Genomic DNA, 14694 nt, shown 5'->3' on the forward strand with positions numbered 1-14694 from the left:
ACGACGTAATGGGAAATTCACAGAGAAACTCGCGGATTCTTCCACTGACCGCCGCGGCACACCTGCACCAGGGTAAACCTCCGCCTGCCCCACTCCTGCTTTACAGGTGAAAATAGAGCAACAGGACCTCTAGTCTTTGATGTTATTTAATTTACTGCTGTTTTACTTGCATCTATTTGAAAGACTGAGTGTAAACACAATTTTTTTTTTATTTTATGTGCTGGAATGTGCAGAAAATAGGTTTAAATGTTAAACAAATTTCTTCCAGTCAGAGAATGTTGCATATAATTTAATTTTTGCTTGATGCATAAAGTTAAAAGATTAAAACTAGTAAAACAAGTTAAAAAAAAGAGACTTTTCCATTTGATTACATTTTGTATGATAGATTATGCAGAAAAAGTAGAATTGGGCTGAAAGATCTATCACTTTATCACCTATTCAGGTTGTAAATCGTGTTTTTAAAAAGTAACTAAGTAACTAAGTAATTAATTACTTTTGAAATTAAGTAATCAGTATAGTAATGAGATTACTTTTTTGGAGAAGTAAGCAGTAATTAGTTACTGATTACCTTTTTCAAGTAACTTGACCAACACTGGTTATTACTGCTCATGTAGTCTTTTTTAACTCCCACCTCAGCGCTTTATGACTCATTAGATCAAATGTATTGACACATTATAAAAGAGATGGATATTTTTGGATATTTTTGTAAGTCTCAAATTTCCCCCTTTTTGAATGTAGCATCCTTACATCAGTGTGTCTTTGTGTCTACAGCAGGAAGCCAAATGCCTGATGCACTGATAGCTCCTGGATTTATTTTGGAAAGCATTGTTTTATTTCTGTGCCTGATATTGCATTGCTCTTTCTCAAACTTGAAAAAGGCTAGGCTGTGGTTTTTGATTTACACTGAAGTCTTAGTCAGCACACCATGCCATATGAACAATGTATTCCTTTGGATTATAAATTCTATTTTTAAACCTGTATACTTCTTTTTGGTGTATTTTTTCAGTCCTTTACATAAGTGTGGAGTTCAGTTAAATTGTCAAAACACGCACTGAACAGAATTTGTGAACCAATAAAATGTGACCGGTGTAGATTTATATGTCGGATTAAAAGAGGAAGAGTAAATATTCTCTCCTCTGATATGATAAACAACTGAGTTAACCACATTTTGTTTGATTCTCGCTGTGGTCCCATCCTTCTTTTTTCTCTCTTCTTTTGAAGTTTGAATGAAAAGTAGGTTACTTTAGAGCCGGTAACATGGCCAACACCTTCACGGCGTACAACACCTCCTCTTACATGCCCCACTCCGCACCACCATAAGATCTAACCACACTGTCCAGCTTGTGAAATATCCCCATGTATGTCACCAGGGCTTTTGTCTGAACCACATCATTATCACTGAGATTCAGTGGAATTACACTGTCACTATGTGCGTATGCATGTGTCTGTAAGGGGTGGGTGGTTACATCTGACTTTGTTTCCTGTTTCTCGCAACACTTCTCTGAACACTCCAAAGAACTGAAAGCCCTGACCCACAAACACACTCACACACACACACTCGCACAAACAAAGCCTTCCTAAAACCGTTCATTTGAGTCAGCTTTAAAGGAAATCTACACCTCAGCTCAGTCAGAGTGCCTCGTCCTGCTGCTGAAAACGACATTGTTTTGCTTTCAAATGAGTGAATTTCAGCATAAGTTGGTTGTTTAACTTCCACACTGCCTGCTCTCCCAAAATGAACCTTGTCTTGGTAAGTAATTCTGTTCATAGGTTTGATCTGGATTATCTGCGTGTTTAATTTCAAGGGTGCTTTAATGCAGTTTCCTCTGAGTGGATTTTCATTATTCATTGTGATGGGAACTATCGGAAAAGATTATGTTTGGATTAGAGGAAGCAAACGTTATGTCTTAATGACTGCAAGATAAATATTTATGATTATTTGTAATATTTTCCTGCGTATATTCTTGAGTGGCCGTAAATCTCATTGCTGCCATGACTACAGCTAGTGTACATCCTCACTGTTTCTCTGTTTTTATTGTTGGTAATAAGAGCTCCATATGTAGCGTATGTACGTTAGTTGCTGCGAAAATCGTTAAGGCTGTAGTGACATGTAGTTGTATGTGGATAAATGAAGGGAAGAAGTTCTGTAGATTACTGGGATTATCTTTTGTGGTCTTGCAGCTCTGGGTGCAGTGAGACCGTGACGTTTAATAACTTGATACATTTACATGAGCTGTATCTAATGATTATTTACTTTCTCTTTTTGGATTATTCACATTTACCCACCTTAAAGATCGCAAGGTTCTTGTCATAATAAATAAATAAATGAATAATAAATGTAAAGACAACGGCCAATAGTTTTCTTAAGGTTTACCTTTGAGAGACTGAAATCACTCAATTGAAAATAGACAATAACTCACAACAATGAGAGGAGAGTCACAGATGAAGAACTTTTAACAATACTGCAAGCTATATTTCAGGGATCTAAATAATCACAAATGTAGGGGAAATGTTAGCAGAAGGATTCCCTTTGTTTTATGTGTTATTATTGGGCAGCCAGCATCCATAAATATAAGTGTTTTGGGGTTTAGGAAAAGGAAGATGAAGAAGCCCACAGTGTGTAAAACTGGAAGAATAGTCCGGTAAGCTGGTAGCACCGGGCTCCCTGACCTGTCATTTCCTATCGCTCAACAGTTTTCCAACTTATCTCTTTTCTGTGGGGTCAAATCTGTGGGGCAGGGTTGTTATATTATTTATATGATCTGTTTTCCTCTTCTGAACCTTTCTCACTCACCTACGAGTCAGAAATATTTGACCTTTGTGTCGGACGTCTGTAGAGAGAATATTTTTTTCACTCTGTGGTATGTATGTGTATATGTATATATGTATATGTGTATGTATATATATGTATGTATATGTATATGTATATATGTATATGTATATGTATACATATATATATATATATGTATATATATATATATGTATATATGTGTATATATATATATATGTATGTATATATATATATGTATGTGTGTATATATATATATATATATATATATATATATATATATATATATATATATATATATATATATATATATATATATATACTAACAGTAGTATACTACTAACAGTAGTATTATTAATCAATCAGGTTCATATCTCACCAGTATGTATCGGGGAAGTTTCGGAAATGAGGATGTTTTTGGACTGAGGTTTGCAATATGCGTCATGTATGTGAGAACTCTGATGGTCAAGAAGAGTCTTAGTTCATTAGCTCTGGGTGGAGGATGGTCCAAATACTCTGACATGTTTTCCGTTCTGTCTTCAAAATGGACCAAGTCTGCACTGATCTGCTTGGCATATTTTTTTCTGTCATTCTGCTTTGGTAGAACAACTGTCTGCTGCACGATGTGCATGCTAGAGTTCAGAAAATGTGTTGAACCTTTAATGGCAGTGGAACATTTACATTTTCAATGAACATGTTCCTCTTTGATGATATATGCAAATTAAAACGTTTTTCCTCTCCAGTGACTTGATGAGAGTCAATTATTTTTACTCTTTCTGTCATTTTGTTTCAGCTTCTGTGATCAAATGTCAGTCCTGCTCACACACGAGCACCTTAACCCTCATTTAACACCTCAGATCTTCAGACCTCATTTTTTTTTGTTTCAGGTCTTCCCACTGATGCTTGCACTGACTTCCTGTGGACAGAGTCACACTGAGGGGATCGAACAAACTAATGATTCGTGCTACAATTCATGCCCAGCTGGTAAGATATACATAGGATTATTATTGACAATTATTGTCCTTTGTGAAGTCGTTGTGGAAATATCACATTAACTCATTACCTTTCTCCTTCTCTCTGTCTTTCCCAGGATATCATAAAGTTGGTAATTGTGATGATCAAGTTAAAAAGTACAAATGCAAGAAATGTGAGCATGGCACATTCACGGAGGTAGAAAACCATGTAGAGAGATGTCTTCGGTGTCACTCATGTGATCGTAAGTATCCTGCTCATTTTCAGTTTGCTGCTACACATACTGTCTGTCCTAATATAATAGTAACTGTATTTCACTAATAACATCAGTGCCAGTTTGAGTATTCACTTTACATGGAGACTTGCACTGTAACAACAACACGTGAATTTGTGTGCGTACCAGTTTGAGCGCGCCGTTAACATATTGATTCCTTTTGTTTACATTTCAACTGAGTTTCACATAAAATATTGAAGCAGAACTTGGAAAAATCATTTCATGTGCTAATTGATGAAAAGAATGTGACAGTAGAAAACAACATGTGGTCCCACGGCCTTATCGGGACTGCTTTTTCAGTTATTTGGACTGAGATGAAAACACTGCATTTTGCTTTTTCCCCAGATGATGAGGTGGTAATAGAGCCCTGCACCTTTAACAGGAACACAGTGTGTGGCTGCATGGAGGGATACTACAATTCAGGATCTAATTCACGGGAATGTTCAAAATGTTCCTGCCCGCACTGCCCACGTAAGTAACCTCAAAGGATTTTAAAGCATTAGATTGATATTCACTGCAGCCAAACTGATTCATTTTCTAATATAATAACAATCTCACTTTAAATTCCTACATTCACAGTCACTCTTATGTTCCTTTCAGGGAATGCTGACTACAACACGACGTGCCTACCCCCCCGGAGGTAGAAGACTTTACAATGTAACAGAAAATAAACAAAAAAACATAGACAGTGTGCTTAAATTTTGTTCGCAACAGACTGACAAGAACACACAGAACTGCAAATGAAAGCGCCAATGATATAAAATACATATACTTACTGTGGTAATAGCTTACGCTGTATTGTATGTGAATACAGTCTACAGGTATGCACCAAAATTGCAGTGTTTGTTCAGTGATGTTTGTTCGTTTAATGTGTATCAACTTCTGGTGACGTTTAGAGGGCCACTAACTTACTCTAGATAAATGGCAACTATTTGTCAGTGCTAACTAAAATGTGATCTACACTATGTTTGTGGTTGAGTTAAACATGGCCTGATTTCAGCAGGGGACGTGTTGGCTTTTTGTTAGAATGGAGGAAACATGGTTACAAATTTCTCTCCCCCTCCCATATTTCCTGTGGTTTGACTGAGGCCTTGACTACCTGTGCTAAATAACATGCATGCAGATGACAAAAGTCCTGATAATAGGCAGGTTAGAGTTGCTTTTCAAGCACTGTTTTCCAGTTTTACACATTTGTATTAAAGAATAGACAGATCCCCTGGACATCCACCTTTACATTTCTATAACCATTTCTTCTGATCACTGTACCATAATGTCTTTTTTAAGGATACAAATTGAGTCACAAGATGTCTCTTATTATGTGGGACTTTGTCCCCGATGTCCCACATATCGATTGACTCTGAAGGATTTGCATTTGCACTGAGTGAAAGTGCAAGTGCAAAGGATTTGCAAAAGTCTGGCTTTTACTAAGCTTGTGTGAAGAACGGGGGAAAGGCTTTTTAATATTTTTCAATTTCTAATGCTACTCCCATCAGGGAAAGACACCACCAAAAAGTCACAAGGCATCCAACTTTTAGTGGAAAAGACTGAAACAACCACAAAGAAAATAAAGGGAAGCTTATTTCACTTCGCGTTTTTGCCTCTTTGGATATAATTATGCTTCAGGTTCGCACTAGGAAAAATATAGCATGAAATGACAATTAGCTGACAATGATAGAATTGTCTGCTAAAAAACCCACTCAAAAATCAATGTTCATCCCTACTACTGAAATGCAAACAGACAGATCAGCTGAAATAACATAAAGAGAAATATGGGATCATATAAGGACTACATGATAAGAACATAGCTTCGCCTTCCCTTTATCCTTACATTTACTTGGAAAAGTTACTTTTAAATGTCATTAATTTGCCCTCTACATAATAAACTAAATCTAAATCTGGTAACCTGTTATTGGTAATTTCTGACTACCTCAAAACATTGCTAACATGTCCCCACGGAGTCACACACAAATATTATTGCTTTCCTCAAACTGGGGTCATCCTAGCTGCAAAATGTTTGAATGTTTTTCCAATGCTGCTAGAAAACGTCAACCTTCAATGGAAAAATCTTTGATTAGTTTTTTTTAGTCTCTCTATAAGTCACTGCAAGCAAGCACACAGAGGAGAGCTTAAACTAACAGACTGACTTTTGCAGATATATTAATTTGAATTATGCAGTCTGAATCTGGACCTCAGATTAATGTTGGAATGCATTTTTACACACGACAGGAGAAATAACTGTCTGTGTTGGTGCTTCATTAGCTTTTAATGTCAGGATAAATATGTGTTGTCAGATGATTTCTATACTGTTTTTTTATGTTATAGTTTAACGAATACTACAGCTTCGACAAATCCATCTACAACTCCAGTTGTGTCTCCAACCACAGTGGCAAACAAAAGTAAGTGAATCTTTAATTATGTATGTCATTTTGTCTGATTGACTTCTTCTGAAGGTTAGGAGAGCCAGCAAAAACAATGAGTCCTAAGCATTCAAGTAGATCTTTAGGAAAAGGAGATTTGAAAACAAGATGTGATACTGTGGGTTTGCTTTTCAAGCTTTTTGGGCCATACATCCCAAAAATATTGCTGAGATAAAGCAGCTCTATTTAAAAGAATGGAAAAAAGTCCTCCTGACCGTACTTCAGATTTGATCTGCAACTACTTAAAAAAACACGACTGAGGCTCTCAGAGCCAGATTACTAAATGCACCAGCACCAAGAATAATAAATAATAAAGTTTAAAACTGTATTTTTCTTAAAGTATGTTAATGCAAACGCATTGTGTTGTCTATCCGTGTATACTAGAAGATTACATCACATTATATAACCCACTAATGTTGAGAAGTAATTCCAAACTTGCTTCTTTTTTTTTAATTGTACGACAGGATTGATGTCTACAACTGTTACACCAGCCTCAACTTCAACTCCCTCTACAAACAAAGCTCTTGTTTCAACATCCAAGGCTTTCATGACACCATCAAATCCTGATATAACAGAAATTCCACGTAACCATTAGCGCTCGTTTTATATTTTAACAACACATTTGATACATTAACTTACTGAGCTTGGTTTTGTAGTTTAGTTTTAGAACGTATCACACTTGCTATGGACATTTTAGCAGGTTTAGCAGCCTCTGATTGTTATCCAATTTACATGGAGGATAAAGACATAATATGCTTATGTCAGAACTTATTGATGTGGAGTGTGTCTTTGTGTCCACAGCGGGGAATGCAGGAATTTTTCTTGCGATTCTCGTGATTAGCCTTGTGTTGCTCTCATGGTTCCTGCTGATCTGCACCATGAAGATATTCAAACACAAAGACAGTTTTTGCTGGAGGAGGAGGAAAGAGGCTGAAGTCTCCCAGAACGGTAATCTGCAGTAAATAAATCCAATAAAGTACCTGTGCGTTGTATTTAAGTACACGTTTGAAATGTTTGCACTTCATATGAGATTTGTGTAACTTCATCGTCTTTAAAACGTAATGGCACAAATTTGACCCTTAAGGTTAAATGTTACCTTTGTTACTTTTGTCAGTCCTTTTTTTTCTATTGCCTAATTGTAATTTGTTCAGTGCAGGGTTTTTTACTATTTTTCAAGTGCTTTGAATTGAACAATCACTTTTATTCATCAGAGTATTTCTACAACTACCACTGAGCATTAATATACAGTACATAGAGTAAACAGTACAGGCACTTAGCGGTTTGGTAGATATTGACTGGAGACATTCAAGTAGTTTTCATATGGCTAATATCAAAGTTATGACCTTTGGGAAGTTAAGCTACTATGACACCTCGCAACCAAAGACAAATTTTCTCATGTTACTCCTCACAATGTGAAATGTACTGTCCAGTTGTGCATTAAATAGAAGAATATCCATATTTTGTTCTGTTTTAAAAATGTGCCTTAGTGACTGAACATGTCTTGACTAACAGACAGGAAACTCGATGATAATATCTCCTTTCCTTTTTAACAGAACAACCCAGTCATCAAGGCAGTAACCCGACCACACTGGTTTGTGCTCAGTTTCATGCAATTCGTTTTCTTTAAAGATAGCAATCTAGGCAGGAACACTTACTGTAGGTGCACAGTAAGAATTTCTTGTATATAGTTCATCAAGATAATTAGCTCATTAGCTTATAATTAGCACACAAGAAAGGCAGAAAGTTTTGGTCATCCCTGTCATGCACTTCAAAGTTTGTACTCATGCTGTCTTGTTTGTTCTTTCAAGACGCTTACAGTGTCTGAGGAAACTCCCATGTTGACTCTCAATCAGAGTCCAGCCACATCAGAACATCCAACCCACATCAACCCTCTCGTGCCAGTCAATGGCCAGATAGGTAAGACTGAGTATTTGATCTTTTGCTAACATGCACGGCATGCAAAATACTGGACTTTGATAATTATGTGTTGATGATTTCTAATTAAAAAAACAAAACAAAAACACCCCCTGCAGAATTCTCGGAAAACTTTATTTTAGTCTCAAAAGTCATTTCCTCATTCCCAACGTAAGGAGTGTTTAAAATATTCCTTACTTTTAATAGGACTTCAGTGAGGAAGGATAAAAAACCTCAAATTCAAGAACAGCCAACAATCAAACAGTCTGCATTTCTTTTTCTGTCATTCGGTATTAAGTATTCACAGACGAAATCCTTCTCTGTCCTTCAGCACAGGCTTCCATTGTATTGCACTTTAGGGTAAATGTAACGATTTATGGTTTAAGACATAACTGGTAATATAAAACTGATAAATGTGACTTTATCTGCAACATTTTAGCAGGAAATAATTTCTTCTGCTACTACTTCTACTACTACGATCCCAGGAAATACTAGTTATGTTACTAGAATCATGGGATTATCAGCTAAGAAGAACACCAGGTACCAAATGAAACTCAGTGGTGTTATAGATATTTTTACACATGAAGTGCAAAGGAAGCTTTTGTCATATTTTCAGAGACAATATGACTCATAAAAGGATAAACAACATTTATTCATTTCTGTATATATTATATCCTTTAAGTAGGCAGGAAAAAATATCTCTCTCTTTCCCTATATACATATAGATATAGATAGAGATATATATATATTGATATAGATTTAGATAGATGGATAGAAGATTAGGGTCATTGCATCACGTCCTTCAGGACAAGTCAAAATGAGTTTATACGGTACACACTATAAGGCTGAGTTATCTTTTGGTCACTTAGGAGTTTAAAACAGGCCAATCAGCACAAGCTGGGTAAATAATGTAGTTGCTTAAGAACTTGCTTCCATACACACACCACAGTGTGATTTTTTTTTTTATTTCTGTGGTGAGCAGTAGAGATGGTGCATGCTGCTGCACTGAATTACTTAAGAAATTTGTTTATTTAGAGAGGAGGTGAAACCTATTGTTGGTAGCGCTTCAACTTTCTCCCCTCATTTAAATGACTGTGGACTTCATCCGAAGTGAGACTTAGGTATTGAATGCTGGAGGGTGTGATGGGCTTGGCTGTAAATGTTTGAGATAAGTGATGTGAAAACTGCGAGAAAAGTTGTAGAAGAGGAAGTGTTCAGCATTGAGTTTTCCAGTAAAGTTATTAGCATTTATCATCAGTGACACATGTTTTTATGACGCACCTAAATAGGTGGTAGACAGTAGGTCGTAGCCAGAAAAAGAGGCATTTGGCATACATTTTTTTTTTCAATTTCATTGTTTCACTACTTAACAAATGCTTTCAGATAAAGTGTGATCCAAGCAGATGAATGAAAAAGACAAACTTTAAAAAACTAAAAATATCAAATATCATCAACGTTAAACGAGCAATATTTCTAAAGCTTTAAGGAGAATAGCTACCCCTTCAAATACCTGCTTGTCTGCTTGTGTTGTTAAAAGGAAGCGCTATTTTGCTACTGCTAAATTGTTTAATTGAATTATATTAGTAAAATTAAAAAAAATGTCGCTGTTGCAGTTTCTTCCATCTGATAGAAGTGCCGTATACTATCTATAAGTGCTGTTGTTTTTACTTTTTCATCTCTTCTTGTTCACCATAGTGTTTATCAGAACCACATCTGTGGAGGTGGAAACTAGAAAATAGAGCGTTCTTACTCTTTCGCATCAGTCAGCAATGTGACATTAAGTCAAATGGCAAGTCAGATAGTGAACACATGTGCCTGTTAACTGTGTCATATGGTAAACTCCTGATATTCAATGTAAGCCTTTCAAGCCTGTAGGTGTGCTTTAAATACAACTGCAGTCATTAGTGAGGTCATGTTGTTGTTGGCATTCACGGCTAAGATCAAAACCAGTTTTTTAGTTTTGTGCTGTTTGAACTGGGGTGAGGATTATGCTCTGTTCTCCTCTTCATAAGCTTGAAATGGGACTTTTATTCGCGTTGTGTATTCTGTGTCATTACGTCTCTTGACTGTTGTTGTCCTGTTATTACAAAGTGAGAAAGCTTTTCCACTTAGCAGACCAGTGCTGATATAATTTGGTCAAATTTCTCTGTATATCTTCTGAATTACTTAATTAGTAATTACTTAATTAATTAATTAGTTTTCCAGAGTATGCCATAATGCTGGTTGGAGGTTATAACGTGGGTTGTATTCAGTGGTTGAGAGGAGGCGGCAGAAACGCTCAGCAGGACAGTCAAAACCTCACGACCACACTGGCACTGGGAATTCCACAGTGGTGTCCTTTAATTGATACACTCATCACCTGCCTTACAAGGCCCGGTTGAACAGCTGCTGCCTTATCATACATGAAACACAGTGTTCCTACAACCTGTGACATTACTTTGAATTAGGAAGGTAAATATATGAGGTCCATGTCAGTCCATACGTCCATGCGCAAGCACCTTTCTCCCAGACTCTACAGAGAGCAGTGACGCATACTTGTGACATCACTAAACATTAACTTAAATTGTCTTAACGAGACACCACACAATTGTGACTGTTACAAGGTGTACACTGAATCATTAACAAAAGCTTTATATTAGAGTCAGTATATACAAATCATGAGTTAAAGTCTTGAATTATGCCTAATTTCTTTATATATTTGCTTCCAAGGAGCCAGACTTTTAAAGCAGTATTGACCAGTAGTTCTCCAGGCTTTCTGAAGGTCTTTCAAAGTTCTGTCTTTGGACATTGGCTGCTTTTTCACTCATTCTCACTCTGATCATTTTCCGAGGATTTTTTTTTGGTTTGTTTATTTTGCCACTTCACACTGACCTATGACTCACTCAAGCATAAAAAAGACACCTCACTCAAGGAATGAATCAGTGTTGTGTTAACACGTTAGAGACAATGTAGCAAAAAAAAATTTTTTTTTTTCAGTTGTTGTCCACGCAGCTTGACACGCTGTTATTGCAATAAAGGCATACTGGATAGAAAAACACGTAGTAGAAGGCCATCGGTCATGGATCGGCTTTCCTAGAGCCTGAACATCAAAGTTATTGAAGCAGTGACAGAGAACGGAATGAAAAGCAGCCAATGAAGAGCTTTAAATGTGCTCCAAGAAGCCTGGGGAACTATTCCCAAAGACTAGTTAAGGAAAGTGCAGTAAAGCATACCTAAGAGAGTTCGGGCTGTGTAAGATAATATAGGTGGTCACACAAAATCTTGACTTTCAAGCTCATTAGAACAAATTAACTCTGTTTTGCCCTTATTTAATGCATTTCTGTGGATATTTGCACCTCTTTGCTATTTTCTTTGCAAAATATAAAGATATGATGGATGGCTCAAGACATTTGCACAGTACTGCACACTGTAACAATGCTGATCTTAAACATGACCAAAGTTTTTACCAGTGAGTCCAGTGTAAGGGGAAAAAAAACATTTAAAAAAACCACTTGCTGTTATCACTGATTATCACATTAGTTTCTCTAATTGTGGAAATGGATGACGTTAGTGACAAACAAAGTCACAAACAGGAAGCTCTTAGAAGCAGCAAAATTGACTTTTTTGAGACAGGAGGTGAACTGCTGCGCAAATGCTCTATTTCACATAAATACAGATTATTTTAACCTCAGACTAACGCAAAACAAGCAGCTGAGTGCCCTGTGTCCTCTGACTGTTAATTGTTCTCTCCTTCCAGTTGCCAGACGAAATGACCACGCAGATCGCTGGCCGGCCATCGTCCTCTACGCGATCATCAAGGAGGTGCCCTTGCATAGGTGGAAGGAGTTCTTGCGTCTGCTTAAGGTGACTGACCAGCAGATGGCACGAGTCGAGATGGAGACTGGTTTCAGTCTCGGCTCCATGGAGAAGCAGTACCAGATGCTGAGGCTGTGGAGCCAGCACGCTTCCTCCAAACTCAGTGATATTTTCTCAGCCTTACACTACATGGAATTATCTGGCTGTGCACAGATGCTCCAGGAAAGCCTGGAACAGCTGCAGTGGACGCCTGACCACAGACAGGCGCTCACAGCCATTTGAATGGAGCAGTGCGGGACAACTGAGGCTGTACCTGGCGGCACAAGTGTAATGCTATCTATAACACGACTGCAAACATAAATTATTCAGCCATGGACGCTGGTGTGAAAGACTAGACACTCGCTGGAAAGGACATTACGATCTGTAGCCATATAGTACAACCCTAGAAACCTGGAACAATGTCGTAAATATCACGTACTGAGTAATGCAGACGTAGATTAAAGCCAAATAAAAACATCTGGTAAGCTGGAATGTAAAAAAAAGTGGACCCTTATTTCATGTTAAGACAGAAACCTAAAATGTTGAATGTAAACATATGAAATAATGGATTTGTAGCAGTGCAAAATGCAGTTTCGAACATCAGGTTACTTCCTCAAGAGCATCATTAGCATTTTTAGGAACCACATAACACCTCTTAACACACTCGTAATATTCTTGTAGCCTACAGTAGGTGGAGACAGTAAATAAATAAAAAGATATTAAGGGAAGTCCCCTTCCCTTAACTAATGGCTGCTGCCAAAAAGTTGTTTAGAACAATGTAACCTCCAGTTTTTTGTGTGGTGCCTCTTAAATGCCAACAATGGAGGCTGCGGTTTTACAGCAGTACTGCAATGTACATGCATAACTGGGAGGTGTTTGTGCTTAAAGGGTAAGCAAGGAAGTTGCACTTCCTTAGTGTAGTGTACGTAATTGTTTTACCTCCACAAGTCTGTGCTTGAGATTTCTTTCTTCCCCCCCCCCCCCCCCCCCCCCCCCTTTGACTTGTCAAAGGACAGACTTTTTCAGTTTGAATCTTTAAACTGTGCGTGTGCGTGATCACTCCGTGCACATCTGGGATGTTTGTGCAGCACAGCTGCAGACGTCTCCCTCGTTTGGTATAACAACTCAGCCACTGATTGTTATTGTGCACCCTTGCAAAGGAAGAAAACTGAAATCCCCAAAGGACGTCAGTTTTTCAGTTTCCTGCAACTAAATGGTGTCAGTGTTCAGCATGCTGGGTTTTTCCTCACCACACATATTCCATTTGAACGGATGGTTCTCACTTGTGGTGTTTGGGTATCTCACTTTGAGAGGTTTTTTTTGTGTGTCTATGTGTGTGTGTCATTATACTTCATTGACAGTAAAGGTCTTGGATTTTCCCGTTTAAGATGTTTATTTAATAAAGTTTTAATGGGAATGTAGGTCACTTTCCCTGAGATATAAATATTTGTATATGTATAACTGGGAAGTGTATGTTAAAGTATAATTGTTTTGTTTTTATTTATGATCCATTTGTATGAATATTTGTGTGGTGCAGAATAAACTGAAAGTGAAAATCTTAATGTTTTTCATCTCATTGTGGTCTTTAGTGGTACACTGTTATGAAAACGTGCTACTGTAAAACCCCAAGTCAAAATGTCACCTGTATATGTATATGTCATGAATAAAATGTTTGGCCACAAGGTGGGAGTATGGACTGTATGTTTGAACCGCAGCAGCTGGCGTGCATTTGTAAGCGCCCCCCCGCCCCCCCAACCACCAACAAAGAAAATAGGAGCACAGTACTTGAAGAGCTTTTATTCTTGAGTTGGATTACACCCATCGCATGAATTGCAAATTTGGGCTAAAAGCACAAAGAACAGCTGCCTTATATTGTTCATAGTTACTGGATGGAAAAATAACAGATCCCTTACAGGACGACATTCACTTTATGTGTTTACATGCAGCACCACAGCTTCAAAATTTATAGCATTATTCTTCTGCTGTCAGGCTGCACATCAGCATGTGTTTGCCATGTTTTTAACCACACCAGTGTCACCTGCCAAAAAAGGGAATTTCCAGTATTTCTCAATAAATAAATAAATAAATAAATAAATAAATGAAAGATTACCAGAACTGAAACTGCTCTAAATGACTTGTTGGCCTTTACTGTCACCTATATCTCGCAAATAATATCACGTCATATAACAAGCTATGCAGTGTAAGCAACACTTCTTTTACAAGGTAAAGGTTTTGTACTTATTTAACCAGGTGAAAAGATTTATTGAAGTTAGAAATGTGATTTTCACATCACACTTGGCCAAGTGGGCAGTAGAAACCGCAAGAAGTTGAACACAGCTTTCTATACAGATATTTAAGTGTCCAAAAAAAAAAAAGTTTGGACAGATGATAATGTTGAACACAGAGTAGGCACAATAAAGCAGTCATAAAGATCTTTGCAAAACAGGTCATTTCTTTATTTTATATATATATAAAGGCTTTGTAAATCCTCTTGA

General features: G+C 37.3%; 1 protein-coding gene across 2 annotated transcripts; it reads left to right on the plus strand.

The window, feature by feature from the left end:
* The first annotated feature begins 975 nt into the window (after nucleotides 1–975).
* Nucleotides 976–14393, plus strand: LOC146495233 (tumor necrosis factor receptor superfamily member 1A). Of its 2 annotated transcripts, XM_085147279.1 has the most exons (11): nucleotides 976–1750; nucleotides 3676–3772; nucleotides 3879–4004; nucleotides 4380–4505; nucleotides 4635–4674; nucleotides 6357–6430; nucleotides 6916–7035; nucleotides 7253–7399; nucleotides 8005–8042; nucleotides 8260–8368; nucleotides 12102–14391. In XM_085147279.1, exons 1-11 carry the CDS (start codon nucleotides 1736–1738, stop codon nucleotides 12440–12442), a joined length of 1233 nt encoding a protein of 410 aa, XP_085003405.1. In that variant the 5' UTR covers nucleotides 976–1735; the 3' UTR covers nucleotides 12443–14391. The 2 variants fall into 2 exon arrangements, with proteins under 2 accessions (XP_085003405.1, XP_085003404.1); XM_085147278.1 differs by lacking the exon at nucleotides 976–1750 and having other exon boundaries at nucleotides 3127–3772; nucleotides 12102–14393.
* The last annotated feature ends 301 nt before the right edge of the window (nucleotides 14394–14694 follow it).

The sequence above is a fragment of the Neolamprologus multifasciatus genome, chromosome 20 (assembly GCF_963576455.1).
Source record: "Neolamprologus multifasciatus chromosome 20, fNeoMul1.2, whole genome shotgun sequence".
Lineage (NCBI taxonomy): Eukaryota > Metazoa > Chordata > Actinopteri > Cichliformes > Cichlidae > Neolamprologus > Neolamprologus multifasciatus.